This window comes from Podarcis gaigeae, assembly GCF_964106915.1.
Source record: "Podarcis gaigeae genome assembly, chromosome: 7".
NCBI classification, from domain to species: Eukaryota; Metazoa; Chordata; class Lepidosauria; order Squamata; family Lacertidae; genus Podarcis; species Podarcis gaigeae.
Window position 1 is genome coordinate 10,780,438 of NC_139683.1, and position 18,065 is coordinate 10,798,502.

Here is an 18,065-nt window from a genome sequence, read left to right on the forward strand (position 1 = left end):
AATACGTTTCTGAGCACAATTCAAAGTGCTAGTGCTGACCATTAAAGCCCTCAATGGCCTTGGCCCAGTATACCTGAAGGAGCGTCTTGACCTCACCCCACCCCGGACACTGTCCTCTGAGGGTCTTCTGGTGATGCCCTAACTGCGAGAAGCGAAGTTACAGGGAACCAGGCAGAGGGCCTTCTCGGTAGTGGTACCTACCTATGGAACCCCCTCCCATCAGATGTCAAGGAAATAAACAACTACCTGACTTTTAGAAGACATCTGAAGGCAACCCTGTTTAGGGGAGTTTTTAATGTTTGATGTTTTATTGCAGGGATGTCCAACAAGTCGATCACGATCTCCTGGTAGATCCCCGCGAGGTTTTGGTAGATTGCGGTCAATCCCTGGCTCCCTTTCCTTAGTGTTGCTAAAACTGACTCCTGCCCCATCTCCCCCTCCATGGTTGTATGATCTCTGGAAGGGAAGACAGAGCTTTTTCTGTGGTGCTTTTTCGAACCATAGCAATCTTTTTGTGACTGACTTTACCTCTTCATCCCTTGCCTTTAAAGGTAAAGGGGCCCCTGACCATTAGGTCCAGTCGTGGCAGACTCTGGGGTTGCGGCGCTCATCTCGCTTTATTGGCCGAGGGAGCTGGTGTACAGCTTCCGGGTCATGTGGCCAGCATGACTAAGCTGCTTCTGGTGAACCAGAGCAGCGCACGGAAACGCCATTTACCTTCCCGCCAGAGTGGTACCTATTTATCTACTTGCACTTTGTGCTTTCAAACTGCTAGGTTGGCAGGAGCAGGGACCGAGCAACAGGAGCTCACCCCGTCGTGGGGATTTGAACCGCTGACCTTCTGATCGGCAAGTCCTAGGCTCTGTGGTTTAACCCACAGGACCACCCGTGTCCCTTGCCTTTAACCCCCCTCAAAAACGAAACTTCTCAATGATTTTGAGCTGAACCCCTCAAAAGCAGGGGTAGACCACTGCCAGTTTTTAATTCTGGAAGCTGATCGCAGTCTCTTGAGAGTTGGCCAACCCTGTTTTATTGTGTTTTTAATATTCTGTTGGGAGCCGCCCAGAATGGCTGGGGGCGGATGAATGAATAACTGACTGAATAAATAAATAAATAAATAAATAAAGCGAACTATTTTCTCTAACATGTCATTAAGACCTTCCCACTTTGACTAGGCCCTAGCCTAGGAAAGCCATGCAGAGCATTTTAAGTATTGCTTCATGAACACATTTTAAAGCTTATCCAAAATGTGAGATACACTTAAGACATAGCAGAAGCAAGAGTGGGCATCAAGACTCAGCCAAGTCTCTTGGTACAGTGGTGCCTCGAGTTAAGAACTTAATTCGTTCTGGAGGTCCGTTCTTAACCTGAAACTGTTCTTAACCTGAAGCACCACTTTAGCTAATGGGGCCTCCCGTTGCCGCTGCGCTGCCGGAGCACGATTTCTGTTCTCATCCTGAAGCAAAGTTCTTAACCCGAGGTACTATTTCTGGGTTAGCGGAGTCTGTAACCTGAAGCGTCTGTAACCCGAGGTACCACTGTATATGGATTTTAAAATCCAAGGGAGGAACTTCTGTAAACCTCAGCAAGGAGGTCACTCCATGGCTTCAAGGCAACTGAGAAGTACACTGGTGGAGCCAATCTGACGTGTTTGCACCACAATGACCTTGTCCCACCCCTTCCTAGTAAGCGGCAACATGGCTCATGGTCAGCTGAGTGCTGCCAGCCATCTGCCATCAAGCAGGTCACATGACTGGGCTAGACAGAGCATTAGCCTGACTCATCATAAGGCAATTCCGTACTGCAAATTGCAATTGTCACACGAACTGCACATTTCTCAACCTCCTGAAAGGCTTTGGCAAATCTGATGATCTGTAAATTGAAAATAAAATGTTAAGCAGGCCGTGAAGAGTGAAAGGATGCAGAGTATGCAGAATATTTTAATAAACAGCTTTACATACAGTACCTTACATATAGAACAGTGTATCTGCAAATTTAAATACATTTTTTTTTAAAAAAAAAAATGTACAGTGGCTTGTACTCTTATCCCGGGGGAACTTCAAGTTTATGGCCTGTCATACAGTTCTCGTATGCTTTTATACATATCACCAGCACTGAAATTGCAAGGGAGGCGTAAAGAGTTCAAGTATCGTGCTGCCGTTGGTTACACAACCTCTTCTGAACAGTCAATATTTTAAAATTTTGCATTTCATTTTCTCTTTCTTTTTTACAAATTTCAAAACCTGTACATACATTATTTTCATCTTCTTCATCTCTTTCTCTCTTTTAGAAACTCGTGTTAAAAGGCAACGTTTTAAGTATTTTGTCACCAAGGTCTTAGTCCATTGCAATAAAACTAGACTTGTCAATATAAATATGTCTCTAGATTGTATTATGTATATGAGCGCCTGTATGTGCGTATCACACCAACACACAGAGAGACATATACACATAATAAAAGGTGTATTGTAGCAGAGGGTAAAGCAAAATTGCAGATGAACAGAAGTGAAGTGAAGGCTCTGGACTCGGTGCAGAAACAATAAAAAGAAAAACAAAAACCGCACAGCAACTAGGTTGACTTTGGTTTCACAATGCTTTGCAAACTCATAATTAAGCGTCCCTAACAGATAGCGAAGTTGCTCTCCGTTAGAGGCGCTCAGTACAAGTAATAGGTTTTTCGCCATATACGCTCTACAATGGCAGCTACCAACACTCAGATTTTGACTCATAGGGGGTGATCCTGCAAGTCACTCCAGGGCAGGGGTTGGCTAAGTTTTTGTGGCATGGGCTGGTTCACAGTCCCGCAGATGCCGCAGTGGGCTGGAGTGCGCATGCACGCGCAAATGTTATTTCCGGCATCCTTCCGGTGCACAGGAGGCATGCACAGCTTCCCACTGGCTGCAGGAGCTTCCTGCAGCCAATGGGAAGCCAGATAGCATCGAGGAAGGCGGTCCCCGCTCTGCTCTGCGCTGGTTTAGTGCGGCGCATGGGAGCCAACTGAGCGAGCGGCGGTTAAATGACCCCCATGGGCCGCTTGTGGCCCACGGGCCTTAAGTTGCCGACCCCTGCTCCAGGGTTAAAATAAGCGTGGGAAATGTTTATTTGGAAAAAATGACAACGGTACAAGCTGACCCATTCCAAGCTCCTTGGCATGCAACACAAGTGAATCCCATCGGGAGACACCTGCGCAGATGTTGGAATTCCATTCTGTGCTGTTCCCGACCCCCAAAGGGTTGTCTGCAAAAACAGCACCAAGTCATGGTCCCATCAGCGTGAAGATTTCTGCAGGCCTCCCCCACTTCTCACCACACCCCTCTAAATCTGTTCTAGGGATTCCCAACCCTTCAGAGCAGATTTGGGGACGATGCAGGGGAGAGGAGGCAGGTGCAAGTCTTGCTGCAACAAATGGAAATTCTTGCACTGGCGGGACACATTGCTTGGATGCTACCCAAAATCTAAAAACATGTTAACACGGGAAACGGCCCGATTTCACGGCCCATCCGCTGGCATTCTGAATGTTCTGGTCATTCCTCAATCCAGCTGAGGAGCAACAGTAGTTCAGAGAGCTAATGCTAAGCAGTCGTCCAGGACAAAAAAAGTTCTTTTAAAAATGCACTGTAGCCCTGAATACTGTTGCAGCTAAACGCAAATATGATTTAAGTACAATATTGGATGGTTTGCTGGCTGGCATTATGGAAGACTCTGCTAAGGGAGCAGGGGAAGAGGAAAAGGGAGCAACACACGGCAGACGACTCTCATCCTCCCATTTCAGTGGTTTTCGAAAACTTTATTTGGCACTTCTGACAATTACCCTCCCCATACCTGTTTCTAACAAGGAGCGCAAGATCCCCGCAAGGAAGGTTTAGCTTTAAAAAATAATATTTGTGAAGAGGCCACCACAGAAAACAGTCTCTCTTTTTTTCTTTTTTAAAAAGGGAAGCTAGTAATTTTCATTTTTTCCTGGGTAATATTTGTTGCACCAGGAAAAACAGGCATTGGCTCCATTTTACCTATCCTTCAAGATGCCAGGGGGTGCAAATCTTTCTCTACTACCACACTGAAAGAAAATGTTGCGCTTTCATTCCTTCTCCAACACAGCTTCTTAATTTTTTTTTCCCCCTTAAGGAAACACCAGTCTGAAGATTTCCCCGACATGGCCTGTAGGAACATCCTGGCAGGCCATATCGTGTGCCCCTTCCTTGATGCTTTCCTCCTCTTCCCCCTTTTCTCAAGACCTTCGGGATAACAGGACATCCAGCACAGAACAAAGGAATAGTGTTCAAGCGTCTTTTTATTTTCGTATTTCACCCCTTCATCAGTCTCGCGAAGAAGCGCAAGAAATCCATTGTTAAGAGCCTATCTGCGTATTCCTTTCAGCTTCTGCTTTGTCATACGGAACAAAAGGTTGCTATTTGCTGGACTTTCCCCATGTCAGATATGAGCTGCTTGATCCGGCGCTTGAGCTGAGGCAGCCGTGCAAGGGGGTCCGGCGGCTCCAATTCCCCGGTGAAGTCAAGCCAGCTTTCTAAAACTGCACAGACAAAAGGGATACAAGCACAGTTAGGGATAGCAAGATGCGGCAATATTTAGGCCTGGTTCTGGAGTCGCACTAAACCGGGGAGTGTCCAAGCTTCTCAGCTTTCTGAGAATAAGCCTGATCCCTTTTCCGCTCTGGGACAGCTGTGGGGAGATAGGAAGCACCTACTTCTGGTTTCAACTAACTGTATTGTGTCATTTAATCTGAACAGATCGCAAAAGGACAAACACAGGGCATTCAGCTATTCTCGGTTGGTTAGAGCATGGCGCTGATAATGCCAAGGTTGCAGGTTCGATTCCTGTAAGGGACAGCTGCATATTCCTGCATTGCAGGGGGTTGGACTAGATGATCCTCAGGGTCCCTTCCAACTCTACAGTTCTACAATTCTATGATTCCTACAGCTGTCAACCAAACTGAATACATCCCATCGTTCAGCCCGGACACTTAGGTCCAGCTCCGAGGGCCTTCTGGCAGTTCCCTCACTAGAAGAAGTGAAGCTACAGGGAACAGGGAACCAGGCACAGGGCCTTTCAGTAGTGGCACCCGCCCTGTGGAACACCCTTCCATCAGATGTCAAGGAAATAAACATCTATCTGACTTTTAGAAGACATCTGAAGGCAGCCCTGTTTAGGGAAGTTTTAATGTTTGATGTTTTACTGCATTATTATTATTATTATTATTATTATTATTATTTTGAGAGCCACCCAGAGTGGCTGGGGAAGCCCAGTCAGATGGGAGGGGTATAAATTATTATTATTATTATTATTAACAACAATATTATAAGAGGTTTGCTCAAAAAGTGATGATTCTGAACCTTGCATTGCACATTACGCACCAGTTTCATGTTACCATTCCAGAAACTTTGGAATGGGGCAGGTTCCAAATTTCAATATATGCGCTTATTGCTTTAAGATAGTTACCATCCACTTCCTTTTCGATAAGGTCCATTCTGCTAGCAACTTCGTTCTGTACGTTCTCTATGTGGGTGAGGAGGTTTAGCTGCCACTGAAGATGGGAGTCCACATGTTCTTCGGCTCCTCTTTTTTCATTAAATACAAACACAGTGTTCCCTTCAGCCAAATGCCTCTGTTTGATATCCACAAAACAAAGATTGGGTGGTGGGGAGAGAGAGAGAGAGAGAGAGAGAGAGAGAGAGAGAGAGAGAGAGAGAGGAATTAGCAAAATGCATAGTCACAATTTAAGGCTGTCTCTACACCACACCTGCCCACAGATACAGCCTGATTGAAGATGCTTCCCAGTAGCTGAAGAGTGAGATTAAACAAAACCGCTGCTCTTAAATGACACAGCATAACAAGAGAGCATTGGAGGTGATTTGTTGAGGACTATACGACTACCGTATAGGTTAATACAACTTATAATAATGGCTGTAAAGCAGCACTACACACTATAAATCATATCCTCGTTAATATGCACTTGACGTTGTCCAGCAAAATATGCTGGTAGTAAAAATGTAAGACACAATCCAGCAAATGGATTATGGGCACCTCTGATTTTCAAAGTTTTGGTGAGAGTTAAGCACATGCTTGAATTTTCCCAGTGAAATCAACAGGACCTTAAAGAGTTAGCTCTGGCTAGCAGCTTATTATTATTATTATTATTATTATTATTATTATTATTATTTAAGTGGCATACTTCTAGACCTCATATTTGTAAGGAACGGCCCAGCTATCTATGGTAAAAATTTCACAAGGCAATGGGGAGTATGCACAGACTTCCAGTGTTTGTTTGTCAGAGATTGATATTTTGGTGAGAGAAGAAAGAAAGAAAGAAAGAAAGAGAAGGAGGCTAGCAACTAACATTTATGTTTTGCACATTTCAAAGGGAGTTTGTGTGGAAGAGAAGGGGACGACAGAGGACGAGATGGTTGGACAGTGTTCTCGAAGCTACCAACATGAGCTTGACCAAACTGCGGGAGGCAGTGGAAGACAGGAGTGCCTGGTGTGCTCTGGTCCATGGGGTCACGAAGAGTTGGACACGACTAAAGGACTAAACAACAACAACATAAATTCAAAATGTTGGTGCTGACCTTTAAAGACCTAAATGGCCTCGGCCCAGTATACCTGAAGGAGTGTCTCCACCCCCATCATTCAGCCCAGACACTGAGGTCCAGCGCCAAGGGCCTTCTGGCAGTTCCCTCCCTGCGAGAAGTGAGGTTACAGGGAACCAGGCAGAGGGCCTTCTCGGCAGTGGCGCCCTCCCTGTGGAATGCCCTCTAGTCATATGTCAAGGAGTTGAACAGCTATACAACTTTTAGAAGCCATCTGAATGCAGCCCTGTCTGGGAATGTTTTCAATACTTGAAGTTTTATTGTGTTGTTGTATTTCCTGGAAGCTGCCCAGAACGGCTAGGACAACCCATTCAGATGGGTGAGGTACAAATATAATAATTATTATTTCCTGTACAGTCCATGTGCTGCTATGTGCATCTGGTACATAACTGTAATATGTGCAGATAGATAATTTATTACGGTCAAAGACCAGCTCGCATAACACAATAAAAACAGCGTTCAGAAGGATAAAATATACAACCAGAGCAGATTGCAGCAATAGCTCATGAATTAAAATTGAGATATATACATACACCCGTACAACTGAGATTTGGGCTACCATAAAAATTGACCCTGAGGCACCCCAAAGGGCGACTTCAGCATTTCCCTAGTAAGCTATTTTATTCTAGAGGATGATCTGTGCGGTGTAATATGTGTAGAAAAATCTTTGCGCTCCACACAGCTCTCCATGCACTGTTGATCAGTTACAGAAAAAGATAAACAAGTTTCAGGTTTTGTTGATTCAAGACACCAGGTGAAGTACAATGAAAATTAAAAGTGCTAGGTAGAACGTCAAGGTTCAGCTGTTGTTCGCTCTCAACCTACCAAGCACACACAGAACAGGGCTCCATAGCAGATGACCACAAATGCAAAGGTCGCTAGTAAAGGCATAGACTTTTAACCCCAATGGTGCATTATAGATTAAGTACACATTACACCATCATATGGAACAACTGATTGGTTCAAAATTGGGAAAGGAGTACGGCAAGGCTGTATATTGTCCCCCTGCTTATTTAACTTATATGCAGAATTCATCATGCGAAAGGCTGGGCTGAATGAATCCCAAGTCGGAATTAAGATTGCTGGAAGAAATATCAACAACTTCAGATATGCAGATGACACAACCTTGATGGCAGAAAGTGAGGAGGAATTAAAGGACCTTTTAATTAGGGTGAAAGAGGAGAGCGCAAAATATGGTCTGAAGCTCAACATCAAAAAAACGAAGATCATGGCCACTGGGCCCATCACCTCCTGGCAAATAGAAGGGGAAGAAATGGAGGCAGTGAGAGATTTTACTTTCTTGGGCTCCATGATCACTTCAGATGGTGACAGCAGTCACGAAATTAAAAGATGCCTGCTCCTTGGGAGAAAGGTGATGGCAAACCCAGACAGCATCTTAAAAAGCAGAGACATCACCTTGCCAACAAAGGTCCGTATAGTTAAAGCTATGGTTTTCCCAGTAGTGATGTATGGAAGTGAGAGCTGGACCATAAAGAAGGCTGATCACCGAAGAATTGATGCTTTTGAATTATGGTGCTGGAGGAGACTCTTGAGAGTCCCATGGACTGCAAGAAGATCAAATGCATCCATTCTTAAGGAAATTAGCCCTGAGTGCTCACTGGAAGGACAGATCCTGAAGCTGAGGCTCCAATGCTTTGGCCATCTCATGAGAAGAGAAGACTCCCTGGAAAAGACCCTGATGTTGTGAAAGATTAAGGGCACAAGGAGAAGGGGACGACAGAGGACGAGATGGTTGGACAGTGTTCTTGAAGCTACAAACATGAGTCTGACCAAACTGCGGGAGGCAGTGGAAGACAGGAGTGCCTGGCGTGCTCTGGTCCATGGGGTCACGAAGAGTCGGACATGACTAAACAACAACACCATCATTAGTACTCTTTCAACTGGGTGGATGGGCAGGAAACTGGAGCCTGGGAGCCAGTCCTTGCTCACATGGACTATGGGGAGAGCATCAGCTGAAAAACAGCTATGGATTTGCAAAAAAGCTGAAATGGAAGACCGAGCAACTGTGGAACTGCCTGTGAAACGGGCAAGTTTTAGCAGGAAGAGAAATAAAATGCAGGAAAGGAAGTGGAAACTACATCTTTTAGGAAAAGAAAAAATCATGATATTATGTCTGCTGCTGCCTACAAACAAACAAACAACAAAACACTGAGCATGAGTTCCTAAAATGCCAAGCTGGAAATGTAACTGTCGAGTAACAGAAGAGAAATTTTGAAATGAATTTCACTCCTCTTACTTGAGTGGATGGGGGGTGGGGAGGCATAGTGTGAATAGGAAACAAGTCTGGATAATGTAGTTTTATGCGTTAAGTCATGGAGGCAACCTGCAGTGGGGGAGGGACACAAAGGGAGCAAGCGGTAGGGAGATGTGGCTGTGACTCCTTTTGCTTGAACTGCTTCTATAGACAAGGAAATGCTTTCTGGTGCGTCCAGCCAAAATTTATCTCTGTAGCGTTATCTATTGTTATCACTGTTACAGTGATCGTTAATTCAACTTCTGACCCTCCCCTCACCAAAAGGTCCCAGGGATGGGCTACAGCAATCTTAAAAAGCAAAATTAAAATCAGTTTAAAAGCAAATGCAATCAAAATAACAGAGTGGGTCCTAAAACTATGCATTTCAGGTGTCAAAGGCCAAGGTAGGTAAAGAAAGGCGTCTTCAGCATGTGATGAACAAGCATAAAACTTCCCAATTCAAATTCTGTCCTTCTGTCCAATGCTGGAATGACCCATCATTCCAGCTGCTCTTTCCAAGAAACTTTTAAATACTGTAAAACTGTCAGCATGCTCCTTTGCCCACACCCTCTTTTCTCTAGGCTGAAGATACTAGACTTTTCTCCTCTGATATCTGAAGCTAATTTTGCCTTCATAAAAATTGCCAGAAGGGCAGCCAGGATAGCCTGTCGCAGCAAAAACAAGTTAGGAGTTATGTAGCGCTTAGGAAGTAACCAAAATAAACACAGCACACGTTTTTGTGGACTAGGACACTTGTCTTCAAACTGGTGAGTCAGGATACACTAATGCAGGTTGGGTCTCTGTCTGTTTTTGGACTACAATTCCCATCATCCCTGATCACTGGTCCTCCTAGCTAGGGATGATGGGAGTTGTAGTCCAACAACAGCTGGAGAAACCCTGCACTAGAGGGGCATGGCCTGACCCAAGGTAGGTTGCAACAAGAGGACTACCGGCACGCAAATATATAGGAAAAGGTTAAGAAATGGGTCCCCAAATGCATGTTTGGGTTAAAAGGATGCCCTGTATCTGAAAAGGTTGAAGATACCTGGACCAGAGTCTACTTCAGGCATAGGCAAACTAAAAAAGTTATTGTTGCCTCTGATGGAAGTAGACCAGGCATAGGCAAACTCGGCCCTCCAGATGTTTTGGGACTACAATTCCCATCACCCCTGACCACTGGTCCTGTTAGCTAGGGATGATGGGAGTTGTAGTCCCCAAACATCTGGAGGGCTGAGTTTGCCTATGCCTGGTCTACTTCCATCAGAGGCAACAATAACTTTTTTTAGTCTTTAGGTGCTATGGGATTCTTTGTTGCTTCTGCCTTCACGCCTAACCACACTTACCTGGGAGTAAGTCCCCATTCCCATTGAGTTACTTCTGAATAGTCATGGTTAAGATTGCACTGTAATTCTTGGAAGGTTGCACAAACAAATGGGTAGTTTTACCTGATGGCTGAAACCATCTTCTTTAGATGAATATTGTAAACAGTTTTTATCCTCTAAGGGAAGCTCCTGATCGTCTTCAAAACTGCTGGTGTCGTCGTCTGAGCTTATAGGATCGGCCATCATTTTGCAGTCCTGACTGTAACTCTGGGGTTTCTGGTAACTGTGCTCGCTCGTAATGTATGTTTCCTCCATCTTTTGGGGTAAACTAGGGGGCTCTCTATGGTTTTGACCATGATACGTCCTTTCAGGGGGGTTAAGGGTATCTGGCACAGCCAATGCCCTTCTTTCCACTCCAAGAGTTATTTGGTCTGGATCCTTCCGCACACCTGTGCAAGCCCACAAATGAAGGTCAGGATGGTGCTTGTTCCTGGGGAGAAAAAAAAGAAAAATAAAGGGGTCAAAGCGGTAGAGAAACCAAGTCGATTTAAGCAGCCTGAAGAGGGAATCTGTGTTGACATTTTTTACGAAAGAGATTTGGGTAAGCAGTTCCACGACATGTGAAGTCTGCAGTGTTCACAAGTCCATCAAGTGGAACCAAGTTTGTCTCATGATACACATTAAGTCAGTTGACGTGGGGGCGGCGGCGGGGGAACTGGCTCAAATCTCTGTACGTCAACACTTCTGTCTCCACTTATGGAGGCAGCGAACCAGAAAATGTCTGGTTCGACGCCTGAATGCAAAGCAGGGCCTTTTGTCTTTCTGGAACTCAGTCTGATGTGGCACAGGGGGCAACTTGTCAAAACAAATTACCGAAGTCCTGCAACGACCAGGCATGCTCACCTGAGCACCCAGAGACGGTACGGCTGAACAATGTGACACTGAAATTGGAACACATTGTAATTCCTCGTGGCAGGACCATGTCACCTCTGAGCGTTGCACGGAGCTCAGCACTTTGTTCTTCTTAAACAAATACCTAACGGCGATAACAGCTGGTCGAAACCATCAGGGGAAACTATGGTAGGAGAGCTGAGCACCTCCACATCAAAACTGACCCCAGTAAAAAACCGGAGGCATTCCTTTTAGGTATAATCACAAACGATATTCCTGACAATCAAAGGAAAGTATTCCTTTATGCAATGACAGCTGCCAGGATGCTTATAGCAAAAAATTGGAAAGGGAGAAAAATTCCAATGAAAGAATGGCAAATTAAATTTTGTGAATATATAAATCTAGCAAGACTCACAGCATTTTTAAGGGGACAATCGGACAAGAAATTATTAAAAGAATGGGGATGTGCTAAAGAGTATATGAAAAAACATTGTTTTGGAGTAAGCATATAGGTATGTAATGAATGCTGCTTTACAGGGTTAAAGAAAAATGGTGTAAAAAGTATAAAGATAGAAGTAATCTACATTAGACACAACAATTTAGAAAGAGTAAAATTTTTGAGGTCTTAGAACAAAGGAAGGAAGTCAATATGTGTATATGTATGTAATGACTAGATTAGAATGAAAATATGTTTTTATTTGTAGATGTTTTTCTTTTCTTTTTTCTGTTTTTCTTTCTTGTTTGTATAGTTTTATTTTAGATTCAGTGTTTGTAATTTTTGTTGTAATTTTGCATTGAAAATAAAATTTATAAACAAAAACAAAAACTGGCCCCTGCTCCCCTGAAACCATTCTATCCCTGCCACGCAGCTACCCCAATTTTTAAGTGTCTTATTGTTCTACCAAGGTAAAGAGAGCATATCCCTAAAAAGCAATATGCAACACCAGAATGCATGCTTACTTTAGTATCCCAATCTTCAGCTGCAGCCCGCGCAGTATTTCCGTAACACCATACACGTCAGCCAGGAGGTGGTGCGTCGACACAATCTTTTTGGCATTCAAATGAGAGTAGTTCTCTTTTAAAAACGACAGACCACACATGTGGCCGTTATTCAACCAATCTTTATCGTAGAGATATTTGGCACTCCATCTCTGACCTAGAGACAACGAGGGATTCAGATCTTATTCTCTTGCTATTGCTGTGGAAACTTTTTGTTTTCTATCGGAGGGTGAATAATGCAAAAGGGTGGATGCACAGGTGTATATCTGCACAAGTGCCACCACAGCTGCAGTTACAGGCAGTGAGAAACCATGCCCTCCGTTTAATAAACAGACGAACTAAACACATTCATAAGCCTATATAGGTTTAAAACTCATAAATGGGAGAAGAAATGTGTGAAGGGGCCCTCAAATGAATGTCAGTATTGGTGCCGGGAAGGCTTATGGGCTGTTACTATAACTTGGGTAGGTTCCTATCACAGAAGAGATTTGCCTGCCTGCCCAATCACCTGGTTTTGCAACTTTGGGATGTTCCTGGGTCTGCACCATGAAGCCCCATTTGTGGTTGTTTTGAGGGGTGGTGGTTTGCTAAATTTGGATCCTGAGCATCTTCAGGATTTGGAACACCAGGGGAAGAATTAAAATGGCAGACAGATTGAATTTTTTTATTTAATTGTATCCGTTTTATTCTCTTTCACTGGGACGTACAGCCTTTGGCTGTACAGTGGATTATAAATCATAAATAGAGCAAGAGAGAGGAAGCATTGCCCTGGAGGAAGGGTAGAGAGCCTCCGACCCAAGGGCCTAATCTGGCCCGTCAGGCCTGCTCATTTGGCCCACCAGGCCATTTGGCCAAGCCACACCCACCTGCCACATGATGCCACTATTATTATTATTATTATTATTATTATTATTATTATTATTATTTATATACCGCCCTATACCCGGAGATCTCAGGGCAGCTCACAGAATAAAATCAAAATATAAAACCACGAAATACATAATCAAAATAAAAGCAACCCAATAACCCCCCCCCAAAAAAAAAAACCACACACACCTCACATTTTAAAAGGACATAGGATCCTCATCCTTTTAAAGCAAGACAATTAACAAACCTGGACAGGAGCCATATGATCCAACTCCCCACCCCTCCCTTGCCTTAGATGCATTTAAGGGTAGAATATAGCATTAGGCCTCCACAAGGATGGGACAGGAGGGCAAGGAAAGGCCACACGTTAGTGACCACAAAACTCTGCAGACAAACCCAGGAAAACAACTGCAGAAAGTGTCACACTTCCTTGAATTTACTGACCACATCACAAAAATCTCCCCTTTAAGAAACAACAACCGAAACATATCTCTGTAGATGGAAAACTAGCATGTTGGAGAACTGAGCTAGAAGTCAGAGCAACAACTGCACCATGGATTTCTGCTGACTGCCTAGGCCAGATCCTAGACTATATCATCACAAATGCTGGCTATAGAAACACACCCTTAAGTGTGTGGGAAATGGGAGCAGTGGCGGTCATGTGAGCTACTACAGGGGCTTGGAAACGCTGGGGCTTAGCTTGAAAATTTGCTCCTACCAGGTGGGTCCCTGCAAATGTAGCAGATGTATTGCTCTGGAATGCTGTCTTCCAACAATCCCATGCACACGCTGTGCTGCCAACACAGGCACTCTTCACACTGTGGCGGTGATTAAAAGAGAAAGGAAATAATGCATCATAACGTGAGAGGGAAATTCAGGTCCAACCCTCGCTTGGTTAAAACAACAACAAGAAGCAGCAGTCATGGCTGTTGGAAGCTTTGGTTCAAAGTATCTAAGAAGACACCAGTCTCTGGATGCATTGTCTAGAAAAAGCTAAAGGTAAAGGGACCCCTGACCATCAGGTCCAGTCGTGACCGACTCTGGGGTTGCAGCGCTCATCTCACTTTATTTGCCGAGAGAGCCAGCGTACAGCTTCCAGGTCATGTGACCAGCATGACTAAGCCGCTTCTGGCAAACCAGAGCAGCGCACGGAAACGCCGTTTACCTTCCCGCCGGAGTGGTACCTATTTATTTACTTGCACTTTGATGTGCTTTTGAACTGCTAGGTTGGCAGGAGCAGGGACCAAGCAACGGGAGCTCACCCGGTCGTGGGGATTCGAACCACTGACCTTCTGATCGGCAAGTCTTAGGCTCTGTGGTTTAACCCACAGCACCACCCACGTCCCTAGCTTGTCTAGAAAGATGACTTATAAATACTGAAACAAATAACAGTTAGCGATAAAGAGAACCAAGGACCGTCTCTCACTCATGTTTATTTCACATCTGATTTCTCAGAACCTGCTCAGACCTCAGGAAAACTGCTGGCTGGAGACTGCCTGGAGTCAGAAGGGCCAATAGCAACTCCAGTATAAGGTAGCTCCAACTATTCCCCATAAATTGCATGAGACAGAACTCTTACAATGGTCTCTGGCAGAAGAAAAAGTATCAACTGTGCCATTGTAAGAATTAAAAATATGTATTATCTCCCCCCTCTCCACTGGGGATCTCCACAGAGACTGAATGGAGGGCACAGTGCTAATTCAAACCAGCCTGAATCATACCATTCTATAAGGTTTTTTTTAATATATATATATATATTAATATCCCAAAGGGGGAAAAGTTCTGAATAACTGCATAAAAAATTCCATAGAAAACTGTACTGCGAGCAGACTCCTTACCTGAATCATGAACCCATTTTCCTCATCCATTTCACAGATACACCTGACAATTTCATTGAGAGTATCCTCCTCATCCTGAGATTCTTCAAAATTGGTTGAATCAAAGTCCTGATTGTACTCATCGCCACTCAGCAGCAAGCTCTCGGTAGAAGAGTCGTCTAAAAACTCCATATCAGAGAGGTCTGAAAGTTGAAAACATTACAGAAAACAATACAATTTGGCAAGTGGGTAGCATTGGATTAGATTGTGTGCATTTGGAACAGCAGACATGCAAACTTCCTCTTTGGATGGACATTGGTATGATGCTGTACTCACAAAAACTGCCTACTTCAAAAACAGAGTATCAATCTTATTATTTTACAGGTTAAAAAGATTTAATACCCCCCATGCTTTCGTTCAGAGATCTTCCAACTCAGTTTACTATAAAGCAGGAACTGAAATATAAAACATCATTCCACAGTAAGACACCAATAAACGCCCCCCCCCCCAAGCAGTAGTGCAATCAAAACAGAAAGGACTGGGATTTATTTTTATTTTTTTTAATGAAGTCTTTACCCAGTGCCCAGAAGTTGTAATATTCAACACTAGGTAAGCCTCGCTGGGGAGAGCATTCCAGATATGGAGGCAACAAAACTGAAAAAGCCTTCTTCCTGTTTGCCACCGACAGAAGAAAAATAGGGGTATGCATTGCTGTAGGGAAGCATTTCTTTAACAATAGTAGCCAAAAGCATGAGCAAACTTTGCTGATGAGTTCACTGGATGAGCTCAGGCAAGCTACTACCAAAAGATGTGGCGAAGACATCTAGATAAGAGTTGGGTTTTCCCCCCTACATAAGCAAAGCAAAACAATTAGGTTTATAGAATATATAAGGGCAAACTAGCTATGCTGAGCACTTGTGTTCAGAGGCAGAATCTCTGAAATCATGAGATGCTGGAGCAGAAACAACAGGAGACGACAATCTGCAACGTGTCCTGTTTGCAAGATTCCAGAGGCATTTGGCTGGCTTAGGGAAACAAATGGGAACAGGCTGCTTTTAGAGGGCTGTTATTAGGTTTAGGGGGGAAATCTACATGAAGCACTTGGCTCATTTGAAGAGTCCTTTATAAAGAAAGAAAAAATTACTCTTCAGAAATGCAAAAACAAAAAATTGATAGATAAATCAGAACATATTTGGTTAATTCCTCAATTTCTCTAGATGAAAAACGAAATTAAGATTTAAGCAGAACAACACACAAGACAGGAAACCTACTTTCACCACTAAGGTCGACAGACAGAATAGCCCTTGGGTACTGATAGGATGCGTTCTTCTCCACGGTTGTGCTCCGTAGTGTCAGTGAGCTCCCAGAAGACCTAGTGAATGGAGAGGAGCACCTGTCCAAGGACTCGAGAGAACTATCGTCAAAATCCGAATAATCTGCAAAGTAATCACAAAACACGACCACATGGTACCACTGTCTACCTACATCAAGATGGTTTTTGCTAACACACACACACGCACCCCAAATATAAAAGGTAAAAACAAAAACCACCCTTGCTTAAAAAGTCACTTCTTTTAGCACTGTATCCACATAGTCAACAAAAGAGGTTTAAAGACTGTGTCAAGGCAAATCTAAAAAAATGTAGTATAAAAACTGACAATTGGGAAACACTGGCCTGAGCGCTCCAGTTGGAGAACAGCCTTGACCAAAGGTGTCCTGGGCTTTGAAGACACTTGAACTCAGGACGCAAGGGAGAAACGTGCTAAGAGGAAGGCACACTTGGCAAATCCACACCGTGATCAACTCCCGCCCGGAAACCAATGTCCCCACTGTGGAAGGACGTGTGGATCCAGAACTGGCCTCCACAGTCACTTACAGACTCGTGATTAAAACCGTGTTTATGGAAGACAATCTTACTTGGCTATGAGTGATCACCAAAGAAGAATAAGCACATAGCTTCTAAAACTAACAAACAGGAAATAGCTACCTTAAGCAGATTCACATGGTTTTAGAACACTGCTAGCCTCCAAAAGGCATTTCTGGATATGTTTGCACATTCAGGTAAGAAGTGATGAATTACAGCAGCATGAGTCACTTGCTCTTCCCTTTCCTGCGCTGTAACACGCAAAAATGAAACTTGCATGTCTCCATTACAAGATGTATGAATTCTTGTATGGATTTCATACATCTTCCCGTAGGGCAGGTGTGGAAGTGCTCCCTTCACATGCTACCCAGATGCACAAGTGATTCCTGCAATAATTTCTCACTCCTGTGAATGTGCAACGCAGGTCTGTCGCAGGGTTTTCAGTAAGCGCCCACTCCAGTCCCTGATCACCAAATCTCAAGATGCCAAGATGATTGACAGAGACGTTTATGAGCAGCACATTCAAAGAGCAAATGCCCAAGAATAAGCACTTGATTGACATCCCATGTGTCAAATACAGAGGATGCAACATGTTACCCTTGCACGTAACGCTAAGCCAAAGTATGGCTTAGCATGAATGAGCAAACATGTTGGTGCACATTTAGAAAACAAAAGTTTGGCTCAGTGCTACATCAGAACCTTGGCTCCTGGTTTTTCATGCTCCAAACAAACCATGATACCACTTCTCATAATGTCAAAATCAACATCGTGACATAATATAATAAAAACGTAACTTTTCGGTTGACCACCAAGTCCAGTATGTACAAAATACAAGTCCTATATAGTCAGTGCCGTAGTACATTATTTTCCAATTTCTTCATCTCTCTTGTATTTTGTATTTTTCTGGTATCTAATTTTTTAGAAGTAGTTCTAGTAAATAACTTTGCGATTGTTACTATACGGCCTATTACGTTTACGTGTGTTTTCAATTGGATTTGCTTAATATAGGCCTAGGGACACGGGTGGCACTGTGGGTTAAACCACAGAGCCTTGGGCTTGCCAATCAGAAGGTCAGCGGTTCGAATCCCCGCGACGGGGTGAGCTCCCACTGCTCGGTCCCTGCTCCTGCCAACCTAGCAGTTCGAAAGCACGTCAAAGTGCAAGTAGATAAATAGGTACCACTCCGGCGGGAAGGTAAATGGCGTTTCCGTGTGCTGCTCTGGTTCGCCAGAAGCTGTTTAGTCATGCTGGCCACATGACCTGGAAGCTGTAAGCCGGCTCCCTCGGCCAATAAAGCGAGATAAGCACCATAACCCCAGAGTTGGCCACGACTGAACCTAATGGTCAGGGGTCCCTTTACCTTTACCTTTAATATAGGCATTCTGGTGATTAATGGTTTTGTAATTTGCCAAACAAACCATGAACAAAAACCAAGGTTTGTTATTG

General features: G+C 43.9%; 1 protein-coding gene across 5 annotated transcripts in view; it reads right to left on the bottom strand.

Moving 5' to 3' along the window:
- Window positions 1–1,920: 1,920 nt before the first annotated feature.
- PHF20L1 (PHD finger protein 20 like 1) overlaps window positions 1,921–18,065 on the bottom strand; it is a 63,436-nt gene continuing 47,291 nt past the window's right edge. For all 5 annotated transcript variants that reach the window (XM_083749073.1, XM_083749070.1, XM_083749074.1 and 2 more), the window contains 7 exons: window positions 16,027–16,191; window positions 14,777–14,958; window positions 13,657–13,756; window positions 12,033–12,228; window positions 10,305–10,671; window positions 5,458–5,623; window positions 1,921–4,531 (listed from right to left, as the gene is read on the bottom strand). In XM_083749073.1, coding sequence (XP_083605199.1) covers window positions 4,389–4,531; window positions 5,458–5,623; window positions 10,305–10,671; window positions 12,033–12,228; window positions 13,657–13,756; window positions 14,777–14,958; window positions 16,027–16,191 — 1,319 coding nt within the window. In that variant the 3' untranslated portion in view covers window positions 1,921–4,388. The remainder of the gene's footprint in view (window positions 4,532–5,457; window positions 5,624–10,304; window positions 10,672–12,032; window positions 12,229–13,656; window positions 13,757–14,776; window positions 14,959–16,026; window positions 16,192–18,065) is intronic.